At 34.0% G+C, this 27,593-nt stretch overlaps 1 protein-coding gene across 1 annotated transcript; it reads right to left on the bottom strand.

Moving 5' to 3' along the window:
* Positions 1–18,842: 18,842 nt before the first annotated feature.
* On the bottom strand, positions 18,843–20,247 carry LOC130981222 (uncharacterized). Its single transcript, XM_057904832.1, has 2 exons — positions 19,477–20,247; positions 18,843–19,133 (listed from the first exon to the last, which is right to left on the bottom strand). The coding sequence occupies exons 1-2, from the start codon at positions 20,245–20,247 to the stop codon at positions 18,843–18,845; spliced, it is 1,062 nt and encodes a 353-aa protein (XP_057760815.1).
* Between the last annotated feature and the right edge of the window lie 7,346 nt (positions 20,248–27,593).

Here is a 27,593-nt window from a genome sequence, read left to right on the forward strand (position 1 = left end):
AAATGATAATTATGATTATGCTCAACTCTCTTCTGAACAGGTCAATTACATGGGCAGTGTTCCTAGAAATCCCAATAATGATCCCTATTCTCAGACCTACAACCAAGGGTGGAGAAATCACCCAAATTTTGGGTGGAGAGACCAACCTCAGAGACCTCAGAACTTCAACAATAATTCTCAGGGCGGCTTTCAATGGAACAATTACAATAACCGTCAATTTCAATCTCATCAGCAACAACCACCTCCACAGACAAATTCTAAATCCCAAGAAGATTCTAATTGAAAAATGATGAAGAGTTTTACGTAGGAAACCAGAGCATCGATCAAGAATTTGGAGATTCAGATGGGTCAAATAGCCACCAGAGTTAATGAAATTGATCAGAGGACCTCTAATAGCCTTCCTGGTAATACAGTGGTGAATCCAAGAGAGGAATGCAAGGCTATCACCTTGATAAGCGAACAAGTGGCAAGTATGGAAGCACAAGTTGCTGAGGAGCCAGTTGAAAAAGATTGCAAAGTTATTCAACTGAGAAGTGGTAAAGTAGCTGGCTCTGAGACCAAGGTCAATGAAGAGTTAGTTGAAAAAGAAGCTCCAGAAGAAAAGAAGGAAGAAGTAGAGCACGCCCCTCCAAAGCGTACAGACAATCCATTCCCAGACTCTCTTGACACTTATCCTACACTGTCAAAGGCTCCTGAGTACAAGCCTAAGATGCCGTATCCTCAGAGACTTCAAAATGAGACAAAGGACAAGCAATTTTCAAAGTTCTTGGAAGTCTTCAGAAAGTTACAAATCAATATTCCTTTTGCTGAGGTTTTGGAGCAAATGCCTATATATGTCAAATTCATGAAGGAGTTGTTGTCAAAGAAAAAGTGTTTAAAGGGAGATGAGACAGTAGTCCTAACTAAGAAATGTAGTGCTGTAATTTAGAATAACTTGCCAAAGAAGATGCCACATCCATGTGGCTTTCAAATTCTATTCACCATTGGGAGCACAACATTTGAGAAAGCCCTATGTGATCTGGGGGCAAGTATAAATCTAATGCCCTTATCTGTGATGAAGAAGCTGCAAATCCAAGAGGCACAACCCACAAATATAGCATTACAGATGGCAGACAAATCTATGAAGCCTGCATACGGATTAATGGAGAATATCTTGGTCAAAGTGGGTAAGTTCTTCCTCCTAGCAGACTTTGTGATTCTTGTCACGGGGGAAGATGAGAATGCCTATATAATTCTAGGAAGACCATTCCTAGCCACGGAAAGAGCTATGATTGATGTAAAAGTGGGTGAATTAGTGCTTAGAGTGCATAATGAGCAACTGGTCTTTCATGTCTTCAAAGATATACATTCAACAGGTGAAGAAAAGAGGTGCATGCAGACTGAGCTTATTGATCCAACCCTTGAAAAATCCCTTGATGATACACAGCAGAATCTGCAGCTCAAACCTCCCTTGACAACAATCAATAAAATTTCTCCTGACATCAAACCTAAGTTTAGTGTTGGAAATGCATCATCTACCAAGGAGGAGGTTCCCAAAAAGAATAAAGTACCCAGAGGATGGAGAAACAAAAAGATCCCCACTAAAAGTTTCTCCCCAAGAATGAAGGTGGTGTTGACCAACAATCCAGCATGGGTTTATACATTAATCAGAATCCTCTCTCTGGAGCATATTGAACTATGTTATGAAGACACAGGAAAGAAGTTCAAAGTAAGGGGTGAAGAGCTGAGCCCCTATGATCCTCCTCCTTAGAGGAGCTTACTGCCAAGCTAGTGACGATAAAGAAGCACTTGTCGGGAGGCAACCCGGTAATTTTGTATCCTTAGCTATTTTTATTTTTCGTAGTAGTAGTTTTCTTATTTATTTTATTTTTATTGAGTTCTTACTAATTTTCTGATCATGCAGCTATGTTATTCCAGGGACCGAACACCTCAAGCTAAAAAAAAAAAACCGCACACGACGCGCAAGCGTCACTGACGCGAACGCGTCAATCATGTGTGCGTGAAAAACAACAATTTGACAGAGAGTTGTGCGTGCGCGCGACTGGCTTCACGCGAATCGCACAAAACCCATGGCACACGGATGCGTGCCTGACGCTAACGCGTCATTAAGAAAATTCGTGACCCACGCGTACGCGTTTTGCACACGTACGCGTCGCCTTCGCCTCACAGTTTTCACTTTTCTTTCTCTCTTTCCCACTCCTAATTCTCTCTTGTTCTTTTATCTTTGTCTTTTTCTTTCCTCTCACTATTTGTTTTTATTTTCAGTTCTTCTTTGCTTGAGAACAAGCAAACCTTTAAGTTTGGTGTTGACGCTGCGCTTATGGGTTTTCTGGCACAAAAGAGAGGCGAATCATCTTCACGGAGGAGCACAACCTGAAGAATAAAGCGACCACTAGGATAACTAAGGTGGTTGAGTTCCTTTCAATTTTTTCTTTTCCTCCCCTCTTTTCTGTGTTATGTTCCGGTTCTCTGCTATTTTGCTTTGTCTGTTGCATGATCCTTTATCAGTGAGAATCCTAGGTCTAGTTTAGTTTTTCCTTAAATGCTTTAATTCTGAAAGATGTCTCATGTATTGCCCATTAAGCTTGAAATCAAAATTTTTTTGATTTATTGCATGAGAAATTGAGTTAATTTTAAAGAGTAGTCTTATTTACTTAAATGTGGTGGTATTTTCTGTAATTCTGAATGCATGATATGAACGGTGCATATTTGAATTTGAATCAAGGGATGTTGATGTATAAGGAACAGAAATTTAGAGAATTATTATGATTTCTCTGAAATAAACAAAAATTTAATCCTTGAAGCAAAAGAAATAGTAAAAGAAAAATAAATAAATAAATAAATAAATAAATAAATAATAAAAGTAAGGTCCAAGGCTCTGAGCATCAATGACTAGGGAGGTCAGACATGTTTAAAAGCTCAAAGAGTTGTTTCCCTAGTCATATGCTTGTGGTGTAATTGTGTCAAGTAATCCTTGAGACAGAACACTTAGAGTCGAGACCAAGTGCGTTTAACAGAGTATGCCAAATGCTTTGAGCACCACTGTCTGGGAGTAACTGAAAGAAAAATCAGGACTCAAAGAGAGTCCCCCAGTTAAGTGCTTGTGGTGTTTCTGTGTCAAGTAATCCTTGAGACAAAACATTTAAAGTCACGGCTAGGCTCAAGGTGCAAAGCACCAAAGAAAAAAAAATTAAATTAAAGTCAATTTTGCTGGCTCAAGGATTAAACTGAAATGTAAAGATCAGAGAATTCATAATACTATCCGGATTCTAATTCCGAATGACAATGACATCCTCCTTATTCAAAGGAGAGTGAGATGCCAAACCTATCCAGGATTACAGTTATAAACCCCACTATAAAAAGAGACATGAGCTTAATCGAATTCTCATTCTCATGCAAATTCACACCCTAAGCTTATATTAGTTTTGGTTGCTTGAGGACAAGCAACAGTTCAAGTTTGGTGTTGTGATGCGTGAGTATCTTTTCTATCTTTTCATAGTGAATTTGCATCTAATTTGTTGAGTTTAATCAATAATTAATTATATTTTAGCCACTATGGATGCTACTTTGAGTCTTTTGCAATTTTGTTTATTTTAGGTAGCATTCGGCGGAATTTGATGGAGTTTCTACAGCACGAGAATCAAAGGAGATGGCTGCGAGTAGCGACGCGCACGCGTGTGCATGAATTGGAGGTATCCATGGCGATGCGTGCGCATGACTGACGTGAATGCGTGAATTGAAGATTTGCTTAGCGACGCGTTCGCGTGACCGACGCGTCCGCGTGACTCGCAGAAAAGACCATCGACTACTCGTGACTGACGCGCATGCGTGACATGCACCACGTGCAGAAAAATGCTGGAGGCAATTTTTGGGCTGTTTTGACCCAGTTTTCAGCCCAGAAAACACAGATTAGAAGCTGCAAAATGGACAAATCAAGTGGTCCCCACCCATCAGCTGAAGACTTGTTAATTAATTCGAATTTAAATTCAAATTTGATTTTAAAATAGAAAAATATATTATTTTTAATTTTAGATAATTAGATTTTAAATTTATTAGGATTAGTTATAAATAGGAATTTAGATGCCATCAGACTGGAACTCTGTACATTTTGACCATCCTTATTTTCTCTCTGAACCATGAGCAACTAATCCTCCATTGTTAAGGTTAAGAGCTTTGTCTATTTGTATGGATTGATTTGTTTGATCTTTCTAATTTAATCCATGTTTTGATTTATTTTTCAATAATTATTTTCGCTCTTTACTTTATGAATATTGGGTGGAACGGAAGTATGACCCATGTTCTAATTGAGTTCTTGTAAAACTTGGAAAAACTCTTTACTTGAACAACAGCTTGAAAACATATTATACTGAATTTCTAATTGTTTGTATTTAAAGGGATACGTGACATATAATCCCCTTATTTTTGGATAATTAGGATTATTTTGGCATATAAACTAGAAATTGATCTTCACCTTCTGGAATTAATTGACCAAGGAATTGGCGGTTAATGAATTTTAGAGGAAACTAGGAAGGTCTAAGGAATTAGGGTCTAGTCACACATAGTTTGCCATGAATTAAATCCTACATAATTAAATTAGTTACTAAGAAAAGTCAATTCGGAAAAATAGATAACTCTAAAACCTTAACTATCTTCTCCATATTTTATTCCCAACTCATTGCTGCTTGCTTTCTAAAATTCTTAATTTACTGTTTAATGCTCTTTGAACTTCCAACACTATTTTCTGTTTGTCTAACTAATCCTATCAAACACTATTGTTGCTTGATCCATCAATCCTCGTGGGATCGACCCTTACTCATGTAAGGTATTACTTGGTACGCCCCGGTGCACTTGTCGGTTAGTTTGTGGGTTGTAAAATACCGCACCAAGGAGCACGAACATAAATTAAGTATGACAGAGATGAAGATGTTGAGATGAATGAGTGGTCATATGCGATTGGATAGAATAAGGAACGAAGATATAAGAGAGAGAGTTGGAGTAGCACCTATTATGAAAAAGATAGTAGGATCGCGTCTTATGTGATTTGGACATGTGAGAAGAATATCGATAGAACACCTAGTCAAGAGGGCAAATAAGATGAAAAATGGACAGGGGGTGAAAGGCAGAGGAAAACCTAGGAAGATCATTTAATCTATGTAACTGACCCCACCTAATGGGATAAGGCTTTATTGTTGTTGTTGTATATATTTAAATAATATTTAAAAGGTTTAATTATTCTGTAAGTTCTTATAGTTTTACAAAATTTTTAATTAGATCTTTATATTTTTTTTTTCAATTGAGTTTTTATAATAAATAATTTTTTTTAATTTAGTCCCTATAATATTAAACGTCTAAAAAATGATAATACATTATAAATTTACTTATCTACCCATATCTTCTAGTTATAATAAATTCATATGAATTGAGATTTCTTCCATCCTCATATTTTCTCTTTTACTTATAACCTTTGTATCTTTGCCAACATCTTTTCTATTTTCTTTATTATCATGATGATTAGCAACATCATCAATCAATGTTATTCAATTTGAAGTGCAAGCTCAACAAATTATTAATTCAAGCTTAGCAACAACATCAATCAATGTGAAACTATTACAACCGTGTGTGCATCAGCCACTGTCCCAGTTAGCGCCATTAATCTAATTGACAACAAGCCCTTCAAAAATAAATTAAACCTCACATAAACATCAAGAACAAGGCAAAAGACCGATGCATCTCGCTTAACCACATTCGCAAATTGAAAATAATTATATGCAGTATATACATCTGGCTTAACCACATTAAGTTATGTAATAATGTATCTTTTTTGTAACTTGCGGGCAGGATCGAATACCCGCAGGTTAAGAATGAATAGGGTTAGGGTTGTGATATTTTCAACCCGCCGGTAGGATAGAATTGAATTTATCTAAAAATTTCAACTCACGGATAAAATTAAGGTTGGCTCCAAACCCTACGCTACCCTACCCATTACCACCCCTAAACTTGGGGGTGTAGGTGGGTGGGTTACTAAAGACCAAGGACTATGAGTGTAGAACAAAATAATAAGGATTTTTTTTTATAATTTTCGAAATATGAAAGTGTACTAAATTAATTTTTTTGTTTTAATAGTGAGAATATTCGTTTTTTTTAACAAAATATTTTGTTATTTCAAACGTTTTTGTTACGGTAAGAAATAAATTGAAAAGAATTATATGATGTAGGGGCCAATTGAAAATATATATATATATATATATATATATATATATATATATATGGACCTGATTGAAAATTTGATAAAATTATAGGGACATGCAGAATAATTAAACCTATTTAAAAAAATATAATTTTAAATTATTTATTATGATAATTTATAAATAATTATATATATTGAGAATTTTCTAAAATAAATAAATTAAATACTTTATTTATTAAAATTCATAATTTTAAGAGATATTTATTAGGAGTAAACTATTAAATCGTATTTAAAAGTTTGTATCACTGATAAAACGAACTACAAAGATGTTAACCACAAATAAATTTTTGAGAGATTCAAAAATAGGACAATTGAACTAGATTTTAAATATATATTCTAAAAAATAATTTTAGAAATTAAATTTTGATACAAATTTTTAAAATCAATATTACAAGAATAAAATATTTTCATCCTTAAAATTTCGTAATTTTTGGTAAAGTAAATTTAAAAAAAGAATTATGAATGACCATCTTTTTTTAAAAATTAAAAAGAAAATCTAGATATCAATTTTTGTTTTAGATCTTTTTTGTGCATCTTCTAAATATTTCTTCAAATATTTTCATAAAAATTTAAATTTAATGGATAATTCGTTTGCTAAATATGACCGTTTTTTTCATTACTTGTAAAACATATAATATTTATTTGTCTTTTTTATTGTATTTTCAAATCATTCAAAAGAATTATTTTGTAGATAACATCTCTTAAAAATTTTGTTTGTCAGTAACTAAATTTTTCGGATGCCAAATTGATAATTAACCCTATTTATTAATTTACATACTGTTATTTATTTTATTTATAGTAAAAATAAGATAAATATATGCATACCTCATTTATAGTGTAAATAAAATATGATTTAAATTTTAAGTGGTCATATTTTATTTATACATAATGTGTAAATAAAATACGTATACATTTATCTTATTATTATGTATACAAAATAAGATTATCAGACAATTAAAAAAGATGTTTATAGTATAACTTTTATTAATTTAGAAAGTAAAATTAATATTTTTTATTTAAATCATAAATATTTTTTATTTAAAAATTTTAAATCGTTAATATTTTTTAAAAATATTTAAATTAATTTATATTTCGCCTAAAAATAGTTTTCAATCAAATAAGAAATTATAAAAGGAGAAGCTGATTTAGGCTTAGTTTAATAAAATTTTTACTTTTCAAAAGTAGTTTATAAAAGTTAACTTTTAAAATATGGCTTTTTAAAAGTTGTAACATTTATATTTGGTAAATCAAATCAAAAATAGCTTTTAATAAACAAAAACAACATCAATTGTGTTTGGTAAAATAACTTTTAAAATTTAAAAATACTATAATAGACATAAATGCAAGTATTAAATTTGAAAATTAGTTAACATATGAGGTTATATTAAACTTTTAAATTTTGAAAAGCACAAGCCAACTTTGAAAAGCTCTATCCTAAGTGCTTTCAAAAGTACTTCGATCTTTTAAAAACTGCAAACATAAGCACATAATCTTTTTGATTTACCAAACATAAAATGAAGAGTTTGAACTTTTAAAAATACAAGCACTGTTTTAAAAAATTTTACCAAACCAAACCTTAGTTTGCCAAGATGTATTGTGCCGTAATCTCATAGGCTGTTTAGAGCTGCTTTGTATCTTCGGTCTTTGCTTTCTCTCTATTTTTTCTTTAATTATGTTGAATTTAAAGAAAAATGGACAGAAATAAACTGAAAGTTTACATTATTTATACTTAAAATATTTAGTAAGTTACGTGAATACATTATTTATTTGTTCCAATTAACACCTTTATCTGTCCGACAAATGGACAATGAACATGTACTTCCGTTTATTTTAGTATACACTTAATTAAGAGATTTTGGACCAAAATGATACTATTACTATAAATTTATTTTGGAGATAAAAAATAAAGAATGTAGTTTTGGTTTCACTTAATCATTTAACTTTAAAATTATTTAATCTTATATGACCACAAAAGACATATTATTTATAATAATAGTGTTATTTTAGACCAAAACCTCTCACGTATATGCTAAAACAAGCGATCCATTATGGCATTATCAAAAGGATCAGAACAAATAAATAGTGTGAAGGCATATGTCATTAACTATTTTAGGTGTAATTATGATTAGCGTTTGAATTTTTTGGTACATTTTTATTATTCTTCCTAAATTTAATTTTAGTGAATAATAAGTGTAAATTGATTTTACATATGAATTCAATTAACAATGTCATATTAATAAAAAATAAAATATAATTAAATGATTATATAATTAATTTTTTTTTGTTTTGTAACAAAAAAATTGATTGAAAAAATTTGTGACAACTAAGAAAGAAAATAGGGTGCTAGAGAAAAAGAAATTTTTAATATATAATTTGTAACGTAAATTATAAATGAGATAAGTCAAATTTTATTTTACACGTATCTATTTGTAAATAAGATATTTGGAGGTTAAAAAAAACACATATATTATTTTTGTGTAAACGAAATATGTGTATTATTATAAAAAATAATGATCAAAATAATATCAATAATTTAAATTTTAGTGTGCAATTAATATTTACTAAGGTTGGCGGAAGAGATTAAAATAAAAGGTAAATAAATATGGTAATTGTGCCAACTCATACAAATTTTAAGATAGGAAGTACGAAATTGATGCACAATAAATAAAATAGAAAAAAATGAAAAGAGAATTGAAATAGTTATCTCTCCAAACAATTTACACATAATTAAAACGGTTATCTCTCCTAACAATTGATACACAATTATAACCGTTATCTCTTCTAATATCTCTCCTCACAGTCGACACTAATAAATAAAACAGAAAAAAGAGTGGAAGAGAATTGATTCGGATATATCTCCTAACAATTAGCACGTTATCTTCCACTTTTCTTCTGTTTTATTTATCCCCAATTAACATCTCTTAACAATTGGCACATAATTGAACGATTATCTCTTCATTCTTTCTCTATTTTATTTATTTCTCATCAACTTCACATTTTCATTTTTTAATTTTTAGGAGTTGACACAATTATCGTATTTATTTTCATTATACAATTTGAATACGTAAAAATTTTTTATTTTTAAATTTAAATTAATCCAATTTGATCTATGATTTAATCTAAAATTTTTTTATATATTTTTTTGAGTATTAATTAATCAAAAATATCTATTTTAATTTTTTTACTAACTTTTTTAATACTAATTATACACTAAAAATTTAGATTATTGATATTATTTTAATTATTTTTTTATAATAATATACCTATCTTATTATACGGAGAGATGTGTATTTTTTTCTAATTTTAAATATATTATTTATAAACGAAATACGTATAAAATAAAATTTGACTTATCTTATTTATCATATAAATAATATGTATTTATAATTATCTTATTTATTGTATAAACGAAATAAATTAAATTTTATAAATTAATAAATATATTATAAATTAGATATTTCAGTAAATAAAATAATTATTTGAAAAAAAAATCCAGAACAAAAGAAATCAATTTTTTTATTAATTGATTGGGAGTTATTTTATCTGTTTATAAACACGTGTAAGAGAGTCCCCATCAAAAAAACACGTGTAAGAGAGAGGTAATGGTAGAAGCCTAGAAGGTGATGGAAGTGGTACGAAGAAGTTATTACAACTTCCAACTAATTATTTTAATTTTTTAATTTAAATCGATCTAATTTATTTTATTTAAATTATAATAAATTATATTAATGTTTATTTTTTAAATAAATTTAAATTATATTATATATAAATATCTTCTTATTATTTTAAAGAATTATATTTTTATATTTATAAATATTGATATATATTTTATTTATAATATAAATAAGATATAATCATTCAAAATTTAACTCATATCACTTATTACATATATTTATCTCGTTTATACTATAAATAAAATATATAATACAATTTAAAAATATAAATACTCTCCATATTACCTACCTTGATAAATAAAACATTAAATTTATTTATTTATAAAAAAAGTACTTTATACTGATTTTGTATAAACGTTGAATCTTTTATAAAATATTTTATTATTCTTTTATTTTGCTCTTAATAATTTTTTTTTATTTTAGCTTTGGTTTTAATAAAATTTTTTGGTTAATTTATAATATTAATATTTAATAAAACAAATTATCAATTTTGTGAGATATATTAGTTAGAGTTACCTATCCTTAGTTATAAAATAGCAAAGTTTAAATATATGAATATAGAAAAGAAAAAACAGAAATTCTCTTAATAATAAATTCTTTTCATCTTACTTTTTTAATCATGCTCAACAAAATAACCCCTCCACCTCTATACATAATGCACTGTCATTCCTTCCATTATTTCATAATCCACATGCACTGATTACAACTCCTGCATCTGTAGCAAATTCTTCATGGTATGCTGACATAGGAGTAACATATTGCTGCACACATAAACCACAAAATCTACAATATTCTCAAGATTATCAAGATCAAGAGCAGGTATATGTTGGCAACGGATCAGGTATGCATATCTCTAAAGTTGGACAATTCTTTTTTCCAATATTGTGCAACAAAAAAAAGTTATAAATTATACTATTTATTGCTAGTTCCATCTATAATTCAAAATCTGATCAATATGTCTAGATTTGCTAAAAATAATCATGTATACTTCTCTTTTTGGCCTGAATTTTGTTTGGTAAAATCGCAAGCTACCAAAGAGGTTCTTCACCAAAGCAAGGCTGAAAATGGAATGTATAAGTTTGAGAAAGTTGAAATTCCAAAAACTATGACATCACTTTTTTTTTTTTTTTTTTTTTTTTTTTTTTTTTTTTTAGCTAAACATGCTTCTTTAGATGCCTATCATAGAAGATTTGGCCATCTTACTATTCAAATTGTAAAGAATATAGTTACTAAATGTGATTTACCTGTTGCACATGAGAATAAAAATTCAGATTGCAAGCTTAATTGTGAATTCTGTTGTATAGCTAAGGCTCATTCTTTACCTTATTCTTTGTCTAATCGCATTTATAATTCGTCACTATCTCTAATTGTTTCGGATGTTTGGGGTCCAGCTCCCATTTCATCTTTGCATATTTTTAGGTACTATGTTTTATTTGTAGATGCTTCTTCTAGATATACCAGCATTTATCTCTTAACAAATAAAGCCCAAGTGTTTTCAATTTTTAAACAATATAAGTCTTTCATGAAAAAGCAACTTGGTTATTTTTTAAAAGCTCTTCAAACTAACAATGGTAAGGAATATTTATCCAATGCTTTTTCAGAGTATCTAAGAGAGGAATGTATCGAACACAGATTATTATGTCCATATACCCCACAAAAAATGGTTTTGCTGAGCAAAAGCATAAACACATTGCGGAAACTGGCCTAACTCTCTTAGCTGCTACTTCTTTACCGTTGTATTTTTGGAGTGAAGCTTTCTCTACTGCTGTGTACTTAATAAATAGAATGCCTTCTTATGTCATCTCACATAAATCTCCATTTGAAATTATTTTTCATCATGTTCTAGACTATAGTTTTCTTCGAGTATTTAGTTGCTTGTGGTTTCCTAACTTGAGACCTTATAATCAATATAAATTGGAATTACGATCACAACCGTATATTTTTGTTGGATATTCTAGTACTAAAAAGGATACAAATGTATGACCTCCACTAGCAAAATTATTATTCCAAAAATGTTGTGTTTCACGAGGAAAAATTTCCTTCCCATAGTTTTTTTTTATTGCTAACAATTCTAGTTGTGATAGTACTACTGCTACATGCATTACTACTGAGATGCTTCCAATTATTGCCACTTTTCCACCCTCTCAATTGAATCCTTTCCCTATCTCTACAACAACCCAATCAGACCTCATAGTAGGCCCATCTACTTCTATTTCTATTTCTTCAAGTGCTTCAATGAGTCATCAAGACATTAATACAGTACCTAACAAAAATTCTCATATTCCTTTTTAACTTTCGACTAACCCAATCCCTATCTCAACAATTGAGGATGCTTTGGACTTTGATAACACTACCTTACCCTTCAATCACATTGTCCCTAATAATATTCATCCAATACAGACTAGATACAAGACAACAAGTACAAAACCAAGAGTGCTACATGCTAACATCGATACTCATGACAATTCTGTTATACCACATCTTCCAAAATCGGTCACAGATGCTCTTCAATTCACTCACTGAAAGGAAGCTATGCTGGCAGAATAAAGAGCATTAGTTCATCACAAGACTTGGAGTTTGGTAGAACTTCCACTAAATGAAAGGTAGTTAGTTGCAAATGGATATTTACCTTGAAGAAAAATGCTCAGGGACAGTGTTCTGAAGGTCACCTGAAATGTTGAGGTCGATCTCGAGCGAGATCTTTTGGTTTGGTTGAGTCTGTCGTGTCCGACTTGTGGAGCTTGAAGTGCCGCTGGTCCTCGATTACCGAGGGGTGGTGGTACCTGCAAGAAACTTCGATGCTTAAGTCCGTACAGACTTTAGGCAGGGTTTTAATAGAATTGGAATATGAGTTATAGTTGGGTGCTCCAATATATTTATAGTGGTGTTTAACGACCTTCTTTGAGATAGGATCGTTATCTTATCTTATCTTTTGTGGGTGAAACCATATCTTTTGCCAGCCGCTTCCTAGTAGGCGGTGGATCTTCATTTTGGGCCTCTTTAGAAGTCTTCCGAGCTCTTTATAAAGAGATCAGTAGTGGGCCAACCTTTCATGAGGTCGATCCTTTTGTCTTCGGCTCATCCGACCCGGTAGCTTGGACCAGGATATGAATATTGCCCCTCCTTGAGTTTTGTCCTCTTCATGGGATCATGCTCGTTCTGAGCTTCGATCTCTTTTATGAGGTCGTACTCAAGCATCTTCCTATTGGATCGCGTCCGATGTGCTTTTATTCTTCCTGGGTGAACTATGCGTCTTTAATGCTTTCAAAACGCGAAGTGTTTTTTCTTTACCTTTAAATGTTGCGTCATCCTCGAGTGCGCTAGTTTTTTGGGTTCATGCGAGTGCTTTTAAAGCCTTTTAATTGGGCTTTTACTCTTTGCCGTTTCGCTTTCCCTCTTTGCATTTTGTTCAAAATCTTAGCTTCCTTTCCATTGCATTTCCTTCGTCTGCTTCATTTCGTTTTTTGGAGAAAGCTTTTCTCTCTCTCATTCTCTTTTATTCTTTGGTTTTTCCCCAAGTTTTTCCTTCCCTTCGAAGCTTCGAGGCGCTTATTGATGTGGATCGTTCGTGAAATTTGCCGCTCGTTCGTCATCATTTCTGCTTCTTCTTCTCAGGTTGATACTTGCTTTCAGTATTTTGGGTTTTTCTTAGTTTGATGGTAGTTGTGATCCTTTTTTCTTTTTGTGTTTGCTTCTAGTGGTGCTGCATGTTTTTGTTTCCCCTAAAGTTTTTATCTTTTATCTTGCTGTTGTTGAAAAGGCTAGGGCTAGGATTTTCGATTTTCTTTATGTACTTATGTTGCCTCCAAAGGGTGTCTCTGGGTTGTGGTGGTAATTTTGTTTTTGTGAACCTTGAGGCGCCCTTTGCTATTTTGCTATCTTGTTGCTATTTGCTGGTTGTTTCTTCATTTTTCTATTTTGGCCGAGTTGTTTGGTAAAGTATAGTTTCTAAACCAAACAATAATCCTTTCATACAAAAAGTTGTTTGTCACTAATACAAACCCCTAAAATTTATAAACCGAAGTATTTAGACCTCGGGTCGTTCTCCCTAGGAATTGTAATGAAGTGTCTTGTTATTGGTTATGAGTTATTTTGGGATTTTGGATAAGAGGCATGAAAGTAAATGGTAATGGAAATAAACTAACAACTAACAAAGCTCTTGGCAAGATGTGAGAACTAGAAATCCTATCCTAGTTACCTTTCTCAATTGTGATGAGAATTGTTTATTGCTACCACTTAGTTAACCTCTACCTATGGAGGAAAGTCAAGTGGATGAATCAATGTGATTCCTCAAGTCCTAATCAACTCCTAAAGGAAAGACTAGCTTTAGAGGCATTCAAATCAATTAGCAACTTCTAATTATCAACCAACAAAAGAATTAGATAACTCAAGAGTCACTAATTACTCTACCTAGGCCAAGAGGAACAAAACCTACACTAGAATCCAAACAAGCATTTTATCAAACACTTGGTAGGCATAAAAGGAAAACATAGTAAATCAACAACAAGAACAAAATCAAGCAACAATTATTGAAAGGAATTAACAACGCAAATCAAAAGGAACACAATTATTATGATTTACCTTTATTGAATTGAAAGAGAAAGAAAGGAACAAAAGTGGATCTACAACAAAGTCTAAGAACAACATAAAGGAAATTACAACAAAAGAATAGAAGAAGATGAATGCAACAACAAGGGATTAAGAGGATAGAAGTAGAAGAAAGCAAAGATTAAAACCTAGATCTAAGAACTAAACCTAATCCTAATTCTAGAGAGAAGAGAAAGCTTCTCTCTCTAAAACTCTAAAACTAATCCTAAAACTATTTTAATTGATCAATTGTATGCCTTCCCCTTAATCCTTCATCCTTATATTCCTTTCCCTTGGCCATTGGCGCCAAAAAAATGGGTTCAGAAACCCTCTCAAATCGCCAGGCACGTGTTGCATTAGTGGGGTCATGTGCCGTCATCGACGCGTGCGCGCACGGTGTGCGTGCGCGTCGATGACTTGTTTTGCAATGTGCGCGCGAGCGCCTTGTGCGCGTGCGCGTGCATGGCTTAGATCAATCCTTTGGCTTTTTGTGCTTCTCTCCACTTGCATGCTTCCTTCCTTGCCTCCTTTGATCCATGCCTAGCCTATTCCAATCCTGGAATTACTAGCAAACATATCAGGGCATCTTATGGAATCAAAGAGAAACTAGAATTTATCAAAATAAGGCTTAAAAAGCATGTTTTTACACTTGGGCACAAATATGGGAGAGATAACAAAATCATGCTAATTCATAGGCCAAATGTGACAAAAAGTTATCAAAATACCCTAAATTCAATACAAAATAAACCGTCAAATTGGGGTTTGTCATGTAGTTTCTATGTCTCGTAGGATACTGTTGAAATGTCCACAAAGATTCCTCCTGATATGGTTGACTAGTTAGATTCTATAGTATTAGGATGTGTTACTGTAGCAGATTGGGAGTACTGTGAAAAGTTTAAGATATCATAAGATTTGTGGGAATAGGGAGGATGAGAAGGACTATGAGTTGGTATCACCCGACCCTGAGGAGAGTGTCAAGTTTCCTCCTTTAAGTCAGGCAGAGCGTCCGTTCTTTTATGCGTACAATTGCTTTTTTACCAAGTTAGGCATTACCCTTCCTTTTACTGAGTTTGAGACCGACATCCTCTAGAACTGTAATCTTGCCCTTACTCAGCTTCATCCCAACTCTTGGGATTTCATGAAAGTTTTTCAGTTGCTGTGTCAGGAGTTGGGTGTCCGACCTTCCCTTTGTCTTTTTCTTTACTTGTTTGTGCTGACTAAGCTGGGGGCGGCCGAGAAGAAGACTTCTTGGATCTCCTTTCGGGCTACCCAGGGTAAAAAGGTGTTCTCCATTTTTTATGACTCTTTCCACAATTTTAAAAATTTCTACTTTAAGGTTCGGGCTGTGCATGATGTTCACCCTTTTTTCTGGATGAGAATAAGGAACCAACTTTTCTCCTTTGGTGGCAAGAGAACCCTGTAGTTCTTAAGTATTTGTTAGAGAGTCTTGATGAGGTAGAGAGGGCCTTTGTGGGTGTTTTGGAGGAGCATTGGGGGGAGTCTCCTCATTTGGATACGAAGAAGCTTTTAGGGGATCCTGCTCTTCTCCGTTCCAAACTAGGTAGTGTCCGACTTCCTAAATTTTTACTGCCTTTGTTTGTCATCATCCACTATGTAACTATTTATGTGGTATTCTTTTTCAGAGATGGCCTCAGGCTCTGATTCGATAAAGGTCCTTCGCAAGACCAAGAAGATGATGGCTGCCTAGAACCTGCAAAGAAAGACGTCGGAGGAGGGTTCTTCCCAGGTCCCGCCGAAGAAGCCGGACTCTGGTCCTCATGGTCCGAGGAAGATTATCCTGACTCCTCAAGTTCATATGGCCTCTTCTGTTCTGCCTCTTGCAACCTCTGGTACTGCTTACTGCCCTTCTTCGTCTGGGCCCTCTCCCAAGAGGCAAAGAACTGCTGGTGCTTATGACCTTAACGATAAGGATTTTGATGGCGTGGCCTTTGTTGTGGAGCATATCGCTCCGTATGGTTTTGTTCTGACCGACGACGTATCCATCCTCAAGCACCTCGATTTTATATCCAACAACAGTATCCGGATGGCCAATCTTAGTGCCGCATTGTCGAGGGAGTTCAAAAAATCCCCTATCAATGCTACCAACGCCTTCCTTGGGAGTGCTAAAGCTGACTATAAGAGGGTAGAGGGACTGAGGCTTGAGCTGGAGGCAAAAAATGTTGGGCTGGAGCTTTCTTTAGAGAAGGAGAAGGAGAAGGCTCGGCCTACTGCCGCGGAGGTGGCTGCTAACTTGGCAGAGGAGATGGCGAAGAAGGCCAAGGAGAGCTATACCCGGACTTATGGTGAACTTCTTGAGGTTAAGGAGAAACTCCAGTATTCCTATGATGATTATGCCGAGCTACAGGGTCACATAGTGAATGGCATGATCGCCCTGTACAAGAATTTGAAAGTCCAAGTCCGGGTTTTTGCTCTTGATGCCGATCTCACTTTATTTAGCATGGACAACATTGTTGAGGATGGTAAGATTGTGTCGGCCCCTGATGACGATGAGACTTCTGCTCCTGACTCGAAGGCCAAGGCTTCTGTGGCCCCTTCTGCTGAAGCTACCCGGCCCGAGGCTGACCCCGACGTGGAGATCCTGAATGGTCCAGATGGTATAGTCGGGGCCGTTCCTATTTTGGTTATTCTTCCAGCTCCTCAGGATGCGACGACGGCAGCGAAATTGGATCCCTTATGACCTCTTTTTATTGCTCTTTTGATTATGTGTTGATGCAGTCTGGCCTGTGGATCTTTGAACTCTTTTTATTGTAATATTTTGGTTTATTTTCTGACACCTATGGTTGCTTCTTAGCAACCTTTTAGTCTTTAGTTAAAACACTTTTCACCCTTGGGTTGCTGTTAAGTAACATTTGGGGTTTAATGCTTAACGTTTTGTGAAACTTCTTATTTTGATTGTTTTTGGTAGTGTAGTGGCTGTTTCCAGGGCAGTGTTCTTGACGAATCCTTACCTTTGGGTCGCCGTGCTTGAGCCTTTCTGGCCAGCACCCTTCTGATAACCTTGAGGTGGTATTCTGTCGTGAACTTCCACCTTTTGTTTTACTGGCCTTCATTTCTTTTAGTTGTATTGACGGCCTTTGCCGGGTTATCTTTACTCTGCTTTGGCAAGTTTGTCCTTGTAGTTTTAGCGTCGGTGCTTCGGACCCTTAGTCAGATTCCAATACTTTTTAGGTAGCATTCTGTTCTGAACTTTTACCTTTTAGTTGTTCTTTGGATGACTTTTGAGCTTGGTCTGGGTTCGTGATTGCCTTTGCTTTTTGAGTAGTGTCCCTTTCAAACTTCTACCTTTTAGCTTAGCAACTTTAGCGCTAGGTTTTTCAACCTTTTCTGACCTTCGCATGGTTAGGAAAGCGTTGTTCCTTTTTAGTGATCCTTTGACTGGTCTGACTTCTCTGTCGGGCCTTCTCAAGTTATTTTTGCAACTCTGTTTTTTATTCGACCTCATCAGGTGGCTTTATACGAGTTGTTTTTATAACTTCTCACATTAATTTGTACCTCGTCACTTCACCTTGCCGACCTTTCTTGGTCAGGCGATGATTTTTGCGTTTTTTCAAGCATAAATTAATGTGCATTAGTAGGAAACTTTTTAGGGAATCTCTATTTTTATTAGAATGAAATGCAATAAATCAAAGTAAAAAATGTAAATAAGAGTATATACATGTGTGGTTACCCTGCAAGTCGGGCCACCTTCAGGTCTTAGCCTGACGCCTCATTAAAAAACCCTTTAGTGGGAAAAAGAGCACACCTTGGCTCAAGACCTTTCTCCAGCTATAGTACCTTCTTAGGTTACAGGTGTGCCAAGACCTCGGGAGCTCCCGCCTTTGGAGGTCGGCCACCCTATAGTAACATTTTCCTTGTACTTCTGTAATTCGGTATGGTCCTTTCTAGTTAGCTGCTAGCTTTCCTTCTCCTGACCGACCTGCTCCAATGTCATTTCGGATTAGGATGAGGTCATTGGTGGCGAAGTTTCGCTGGATTACCTTCCAGTTGTACCTTGATGCCATTCGACGTTTCAGGGCTTCCTCTTTAATCCGCGCTCTTTCTCGAACTTTTGGAAGTTGGTCGAGTTCTTCTTTCTGCTCTTGGGGGTTGAGGTCTTCATTGTAGAAGATCACCTTAGGGGATCCTTCATCTACTTCAATGGGGATCATTTTCTCAATTTTGTAAGTAGGTCACAAGGGGGATTCACCCGTGGTGGAGTGTGATGTTGTCCGGTACGCCCATAGGACTTGGGGGAGCTCTTCAACCCAGGCTTCTTTCGCGTCCTGTTGTCGACGTTTTAAACTGGCCAATATGACATTATTTGTGGCCTCCGCTTATTCATTGGCTTGTGGGTGTTCCACTGAAGTGAACTGGTGCTTGATTTTTAGATCAGCTACCAGGTTCTTGAAACCTGTATCAGTGAACTGGGTCCCATTGTCCATGGTGATGGAGTGGGAAATCCCAAACCTTGTGACAATGTTTCTGTACAGGAACTTTTGACTTCTTTGGGAGGTGGCGGTGGCCAATGGTTCTGCTTCGATCCATTTTGTGAAGTACCATATTCCTACGATGAGGAATTTGACTTGCCATGATCCTTGGGGGAACGGTCCGAGGAGGTCGAGCCCCTATTTTGTGAACGACCAGGGTGAGGTGACGCAAATGAGCTCTTCAGGTGGGGCGATGTGGAAGTTGGCGCGCTTCTGGCATGGGGTAATGTTTTGATGAACTCGGCCGCTTCTTTCTGTAGGTTGGCCAGTAGAAGCCGACTCGAAACCGGTCTAATCTTCCCCCACGTACCAGCTTTTCTATGACATTCTTCAAGTCATAGCCTTCGTTAGTTGGGTGCCCGTAGATTTTGTGGTACTAGCAGTACTCGGTCCGACTTCCTCCCCTCTTGTGCTTGATTGGACAGGGTGGTGGGATCTTTTATGTGTTGCATATTTCTCTGAATATATTCAATAAAGATACCCGAAGAGGGGTGTGGTTATGGTATTTTCTGAGCTTCTCTGTGGGTTGATCCTCCTTCTTTCTTGGCTCTTTGTCCTTGTCCCGGGAGGGGTAGGAGAATTCGGTCTTCGAGGTTTCTCCCAGTCGGGTGTTTTCCTCCATGTTAATGTATTTCTCGGCCTGTTCTTGTACTTCGTTCAAGGACGTGAGGTGTTTCTTGGATATGGATTGGCTGAAGGGTCCTTTTCGTAGGCCGTTGATGAGTCCCATGATAGCTGCTTCTGTTGAGAGATTTTGTATGTCAAGGCATGCTTTATTGAATCTTTCCATATAGTTCCGGAGGCTCTCCTTTCCCCTTGTTTGATTCCGAGTAGACTTGGAGCATGTTTGGCTGTCTTTTTGAATGGAGAACCTGGATAGAAACTTTTTGGTGAGATCATCGAAGCTGGTGATCGACCTTGGAGGTAGGTTTTCGAACCACTTTATAACTGTCTTGGTGAGAGTGGTCGAGAAGGCTTTGCAGCGAGTTGCGTCCGAGGTATCCGTGAGGTACATTCGACTTATAAAGTTGCTGAGATGGTGGCTTGGATCGGATGTCCCGTCATATAGGGTCATGTCGGGGGCTTTGAAGTCTTTGGGGACTTTTGCCTTCATGATTTCCTCCGTGAATGGGTCCTGTTCCTTATGAGGACTAGCTTCTCGGTTGGATCGAGCAGTCTGGGTTTTGAGGTCGGCTTCAAGTTTCTGAAGTTTTTCTTCTAGCTCTCTGTGCCGTCTTGTTTCTCTTCGCATGTCTCGCTCGGCCTCCTGTTGTCGCTCGGCCTCTCGCTCGAGCTGTTTGAGGCGATCCTGTTGTTCATGGATGGCGTCTAAGATCTCTGTGTTTTAGGGTTGTTTGTCCCCCTTGGAGTGGTGCGCTTCCTTTGGTGAGGTTGGTATGGAATCTGCGTTTTTTGTTGGTGTGCCGTCTTCTAACCCGGAGGTGTAGTGGTTGTTAGGAGGGTTGTTTGTCATGATGTTGGGATGACTTCCAGGTCATCGGCAACGGCGCCAATGTTCCGAGGGTCACCTGAAACATTGAGGTCGATCTCGGGCAGTATCTTCTGGTTTGGTTGAGTCTGTCGTGTCCGACTTGTTGGAGCTTGAAGTGCCGCTGGTCCTCGATAACCGAGGGGTGGTGGTACCTGCAAGAGACTCTGATGCTTAAGTCAGTACAGTCTTTAGGCAGGTTTTTAATAGAATTGAAATATGAGTTATACATGGGTGCTCTAGTGTATTTATAGTGGTGTTTAACGACATTCTTTGAGATAGGATCGTTATCTTATCTTATCTTTTGTGGGTGAGACCATATCTTTTGCCAGCCGCTTCCTAGTAGGCGGTGGTTCTTCATTTTGGGCCTCTTTAGAAGTCTTCCGAGCTCTTTATAAAGAGATAGATAGTGGGCCAACCTTTCGTGAGGTTGGTCCTTTTGTCTTTGGCTCATCCGACCCAGTAGTTCGGACCAGGGTATGAACAGACAGGTTGTGAGACATAAAGCCCGTCTTGTGACAAGAGGTTATATTCAAACTGCTGGGGTTGATTTTGATAAAGTATTCTCACCTGTAACCAAGCCTGTCACTATAAGAATCATACTCACTCCTGCGTTATCATAGGGTTGGAGAGTTAAACAATATGACTTCCACGATGCCTTTTTAAATCTTATCCTCAATGAAACCATTTATATGTCTCAGCCTCCAGGTTTTACACACTCAAATCCCCATCTTGTATGTAAATTGCACAAAGCCATCTATGGCTTAAAACAATCCCATAGGGCTTGGTACCTCACCATTACTGCTGCACTTAAACAATTTGGGTTCACATGTACTAAGTCTGATCCTTCACTTTTTACAAAATTTTTTTCTAATTCTATTATCTATATACTCATATACGTTGATGATATGTTAGTGACAGGGAACAATGACACTGAAATCACTTCTGTCTTAAAGCAGCTTCATTTAACTTTTCTTCTAAAAGATTTGGGAGACTTAAACTTCTTTCTTGGCATTGAGGCTGTCACTCTCTCACCTAATTTAATTTCTCTCAATCAAAATAAATACATACAAGAATTATTATGCAGGGCTGGTATGCAAGATGCTAAACCGGTTAGCACTCCTATTATTAGCTCTTCAAAATTATCGACAAATACATGTACTCCTTTTGAAGATTCCACATTGTTTAAATCATTTGTGGGTGGACTTTAATATGCCACTGTCATAAGACCAGACATCGTATTTGCAGTAAACAAACTTAGCCAATTCATGTCAAATCCGAGCCAAAATCGTTGGATACGGCAAAGCGTGTTCTTCGATATTTAGCAGTTACAGTTGATCTTGCTCTGCAATTTCATAAGACTAATGATCTTTGTTTAACTGCCTTTTCAGATTCGGATTGGGCTGCTGATGTTGATGATAGAGGATCTGTGTCTGGATACTGTGTGTACTTTGGAGCAAGCTTGATTTTTTGGAAATGTTCAAAGCAACCCACTGTCAGCAGAAGCTCCACAGAGGCTGAATTCAGGGCGTTGGCAGCTATTTTCTCTGAGTTAATATGTATTCAATTCCTACTTAGTGAACTAAAGCAGCCTTGCACTTCATCTCCCACAGTCTTTTGTGATAACATGTTCACTGTATTATTAGTTTATAATCCCATCTTAAATGAGTGAACAAAACATTTGGAATTGAATTTGTATTTTGTACGGGATAAGGTGATTCAAGGACAGCTTGCTGTTACTCATATTCCAGGCTTAGAACAAGTAGCAGATATTATGACGAAGCCCCTATCTCCATTGCTATTCAGCAAGTTCAAGAGCAAACTTCGGTTGGCACAAAAACCTCCCTAAGTTTGTGGGGGGATGTGAGATATATTAGCTAGAGTTAGCTATTATTGACTATAAAATAGCAAGATTCAAGTATATGAATATAGGAGAGAAAAAAAAGGTTCTCTTAATAACAAATTCTTTTCAGCTTATTCTTTTTCTATTCCGCCTCTGCTTTCTCATTTGTTGATTTTTCACCACAAGTCTTCTTTCTCCGAAAATTTGATAAATTTCAATTAAAATAAAAACTTTAACATTTATAAGAATAAAAATAAAAAATTATAAAGACCAGAAATAAAAAAGATCATATTTCATAGAAAAAATTTGTTTAAATATAACTTTACGAAAGGATTTTAAAAAATAAGAGAAAATTTTGGGAATTAATTGTAAACCAATCTTTAATTAAAAAAAATTAATTTAAAACTCTTAAAGTTAAAAATATCTAAAATTTAATTAAAATTTTTTATTAATAAAAGATTTTCAACTTCATTTTTTTTGTTAAATAATTGATAATTTTAACTTGTATATTTAAGTTGCATATATTCATAAATACAAGACATTAAGACAAAAATATGAAAACACAAAATTATGTTTGTGAAATAAAACTTGAATACATGTATTATATCATGAGATATTGAATTATTATATTTTGTATATTTTTTTATTGAAAAGATATAGAAACACTAGTAAAAGATATAATTTTTTATTTTTTATTATTCGTATTAATTTTTCATAATTAAATTTTTATCGTTGTATTTCTTTACTAATTTTTTTGGAAAAAAAAATAGGAATAAATTTAACTTTTATAATATGTTATGTTTTATATTTAATTTATTATTAAATAAAATATAAAAATATTAATTTTGTACCTTTTTTTGTATCTTATTTTAAGTGTTTTATGTGTTATACTATTCTCAATAATTTTTTTTTACAATAAACATGTTATGACAATATTTAATAAATAAATTAACGACAGGAATTAAAATAGAGACTTTTAAAATTTTATAAGAATTAAAACAAAAATAAAGATTTTATAATGATTTTGTTACGTAGACAATAATTTTTGTAAACAATGTGAACAATAAATTCTAGAATTGACCCAATAAAGTAAAAAAACACTCAACTTCTAAAATCCAAATTACCATCTAAACCTTAATATTAGAATAACCATTTGCACACCTAGTGAATTGAACATCCAGCCATTGTTAACTGTGTATGAGTAAATCAAATCAAAAGAAATAATCATCCAATTAAAAATAATGAACATAATCATCTGCATACCCATTGAATTGAGCATTCAACATATCCATTATTGTTCATATTATTTAGTATTCTTATTGTCTACTTATATTTTTCCATTTTATAAAGATCAAAATTGAGAAATATTTTATATAAAAACCAAAACCTTATTTAACTTTATGAGTTTTTTTAAGAATAGTGTTTTTACAAGAAGGATGAACTTTTACATATTTAATATTATTAAAAAATTAATTTTATTTTATGAATTTTTAAGTTTATATTATAATAAATACTCTAATAATATTTATTAATAAAATTCTGACTTTATTTTAGTTAATTGCTCTTTCTGTTTTAAAATATGATATTTATTATATTTCTTCAAGAGAGTGTTACTAGAAATCAAAGATATTTGTCCTTCAAGTATTTTTATTTTGGAACATTGATATGATTAAGCAAATTTTTGTTATAATAATTGTGTTTGCAAAAGGTGCTTAGGAAGGAATGCTAACATCACATAAACATCCTCTATAGTTTTTTTTTTTAAGTTGATAAACTTTTAATGGGGCTAAATGTGTATGTATTTGGATTTTGTGCTCAAATGGGCAGAAACCCAACTATGTATATATTTTTTTTGTATTCTCCAAGTAATAGCTACAAGACTACTTTTGGGTAAAGAAAAATCAAGACTAAACCCATATATTTAATGAAAAAAAAAACCCATATATAATTATATATATATTCTTTTGAATAAATATTCCACTTACTCTTAGAAATTTCACTAATAAGTAATAATTCAAGTTAGTTAATTTTTTTTAAAAGTCAAATTAGTTACGTTCCTAAACTTATTTTATTAGGAGAATATTAAAGGCGGCCAATCCTTTTACTAGAAAAGATTGAAAAATTGAAAACTTTTAATTCAAATACAAGATAAGAATTAAAAAATTGTATCAATCATCTTCGGTCTTAATAACTTCATTAAAAGATTGCCCACATAAATAGACAATTAAGTGCAAAATAACAGTGTAAAACAATATTGCAAGCCACACAATTCATGCATTTCTGAGTTCTTTGACTCAGGCAAAAGAATTAAGAGTAAGGTCATTCCAACCTCATATATGATCTTGTGACCTGTAAAGTAGCGATTACCCAATTTGATTTACATTAAAAATTTTAGAGACTGGTTTGTATAAAAGGTAAATTAGGAACCGATTTAAAATATGGGTAGAATTTCATATTTTAAATTGAACATTTAGATAAACTACAATAGAGTGCTTTTAAAATTTTAAACTAGTAATTTTACACATAACAATATTACGAAATTATAAGTTTTTCTAAATAAACTATTTGTCTATGCTTTATTTTTATTATGAAACAAAAAATGATATCTAATGTACCAAGGGTTATGATGAAGGGAAATTGTCTATCCATAAAGAATTCCACAAATGAAATTTTGTTGTAAGTATAGTTCTAAACTAACAAATAATTCTTCAATAAAAAATTTGTTTGTCACAAGTATAAATCCCAATAAAAATAAATCGAAGTATTTAAACTTTGGATCGTCTCTCAAAGAATTGCAGGGCAGTGTTCTTGTTATTGATTAGGAAGTATATTTTGGAGTTTTTAAGATAAGAGACAAGAAATGTAAATGGCAAAAAAATAAACTAACAACTAAAAAAGCTATTGGCAAGGTGTGAGAACCAGAAGTCCTATCCTCATTATCATAATCAATTGTGACAAGAATTGTTCATTGCTCCACTTAGTTAACCTCTAACTATGAAGGCAAGTCAAGTGAAGATAATGAATTTGGATCTATAAGTCCTAGTCTAATCCGAAGGAAAGACTAGCTTTAGTGACATTCAAATTGACTAGCAACTTCCAATTATCAATCAACAAAAAAGTTTGATAACTCAAGAGTCACTAATTACTCAACTTAAGCCAATTGGAGAAAAATCTACTCTAACATCCTTCCAAGTATTTAATCAAACACTTAGGAGGCATAAAAGGAAAGTATAATAAAATGACAAGAAATATAAAATCTAACACTACCAAATGCAAGGAGATAACAATAACAAAGCAATTAAACAATAAAAGAAATCAAACATAAATTGCATTAAAGAAAAATAGAAGAAGTAAGAGTACATCAACAACAAAGTAACTAGAACAAGAAATTAATAAAAGGAACTAGAAGAGTAAAGATGTGGTAACAAGAAATTAAAAAGAAAGGTAGATGAGAACAATAATGAAAACCTAGATCTAAGAAATTCTAATCTACCTCTAACCTAATTCTAGAGAGAAGAGACAACTTTTCTCTCTAGAAACTAACTAAAGCCTCAACTAAACTAAACTATGTGCTAATGTGTTGATCCTCCTTAATCCTTGGGTTTAATAGCATCAGAAGTGAGTTGGATTTGGGCCTAGAAAGCCCAGAAATCGCCCCCAACGGATTCACTTTAAGTGGGTCACGTGCGAGCACCGACGCGTACGCGTCGATGGCATTTTCTATCCACGCGTACGCGTCGCCATGCGACTTCATTTTTCACGCTTACGCGTCTGCTGCGCGTGCGCGTCGATCTGTGCATCCAAATCCTTGATTTTCCATGAGTTCTCTACTTGCATGCTTTTCCTCTTCATCCCCTTGATCCATTCCTAGCCTTTCCAATCTGAATTCACTAACGAACATAACAAGGCATCTAGTGGAATCAAAGGTGAATTAAATTTAGCTAATTAGAGGTCTAAAAAGCATGTTTTCACACTTAAACACAAATAAGGAGAAAATCATGAAACCATGCTATTTCATTGAATAAATGTGAGAAAAGGTGATAAAATCTCCCAAATTAAGCACAAGATAAACCCTAAAAATAGGGTTTATCAACCTCCCCACACTTAAACCAAGCATGTCCTCATGCTAAAATCGAGAGAGAAACAAAGGGCATCAACATTTACTCAATGTAACAACTACCTAAATGCAATCTACCTAAATGCACTATCTAAATGAATGTAATTACTTGGTCAAAATAAATCAATTTCTAAGAAAACATGTATGAGCATAAGGGCTAAAGTAGTAGCAATCAAATCAAATCCACAATTGAATTGAGTTATTAAATATTTTTACAAACTTGCAAGAAAAGTGATGATTCTAGGTGGATACATGTAATTGAGAAATCGAACCCTCACCGGACGTGTATCCGCTCTATTCACTCAAGTGTATAGGGTTGATTCACTCAATTCTCCTCTAATCATGCTTTCCAAGATTTGTTTTTCATCTAACAATCAACAATTATTTTATGCATGCATACAATTATCATGAGATCTTTCCACGAGGTTGTAATGGATTTAGGATCAAGGTAGGATGCATATGGTCAAGTGAGCTTGAAATTTGAATCTTTGATTAACCTAAGCTTTCCACCTAACCTATGACAACCTATACAAATTAAGTGCTAACCTAACTACCCATTCTTCACTTTTTTTTACATACTCATGCATTCTCTTTTTGATCACCATACATATGCATTGATTTTTGTTGAACTTCACTTTGAGACTTTTTGTCCCCTTCTTATTGCCTTTCTTTTTCTTTCTTTTTTTTTCTATTTTTTTCTTCTTTTTATTTTTCTTTTCTTTTGTTTTTCTCTTTTTTTTTTCCTTTTTTTCTCTTTTGATGTAATTATATACAAAGGTATCAATGCATATAGTTTAAATATTTAATTGATACATGAGCATGTACCCAATTCCCAATATTTTTAACAAAATACTAAAACACCCTTTTACCTCAACCAATGTTCCAAATTTCTCCACACTTGAATGATACACACACTCACTAGCCTAAGCTGATCAAAGATCCAAATTAAGGATATTTATTGTTTTTCGCTTTAAAGCTTGTAATGTGCTAAATTAAAGAACAAAGTGGGTTAATCGTAGGTCCAAAATTGGCTAACAATAGAAGATAAAAAGTAGGCTATTTGGGTAAGTAAGTTAAATGAAATGATGGCCTCATTCAGATAAATGTATGTATACACAAAATAATGGACATAAAGAATCAAATAAATCA

Source organism: Arachis stenosperma, chromosome 5 (genome assembly GCF_014773155.1).
Source record: "Arachis stenosperma cultivar V10309 chromosome 5, arast.V10309.gnm1.PFL2, whole genome shotgun sequence".
NCBI lineage: Eukaryota > Viridiplantae > Streptophyta > Magnoliopsida > Fabales > Fabaceae > Arachis > Arachis stenosperma.

What these genes read in the sequence shown, in the direction of transcription:
- LOC130981222 (XM_057904832.1), bottom strand. Translation starts at nt 20,247, where the DNA reads ATGCGAAGAGAAACAAGACGGCACAGAGAGCTAGAAGAAAAACTTCAG. An exon ending in ATAACCACACCCCTCTTCGG is followed by an intron (nt 19,134 to 19,476) that starts GTATCTTTATTG and finishes TTCACAAAATAG; the next exon opens with GGGCTCGACCTCCTCGGACC.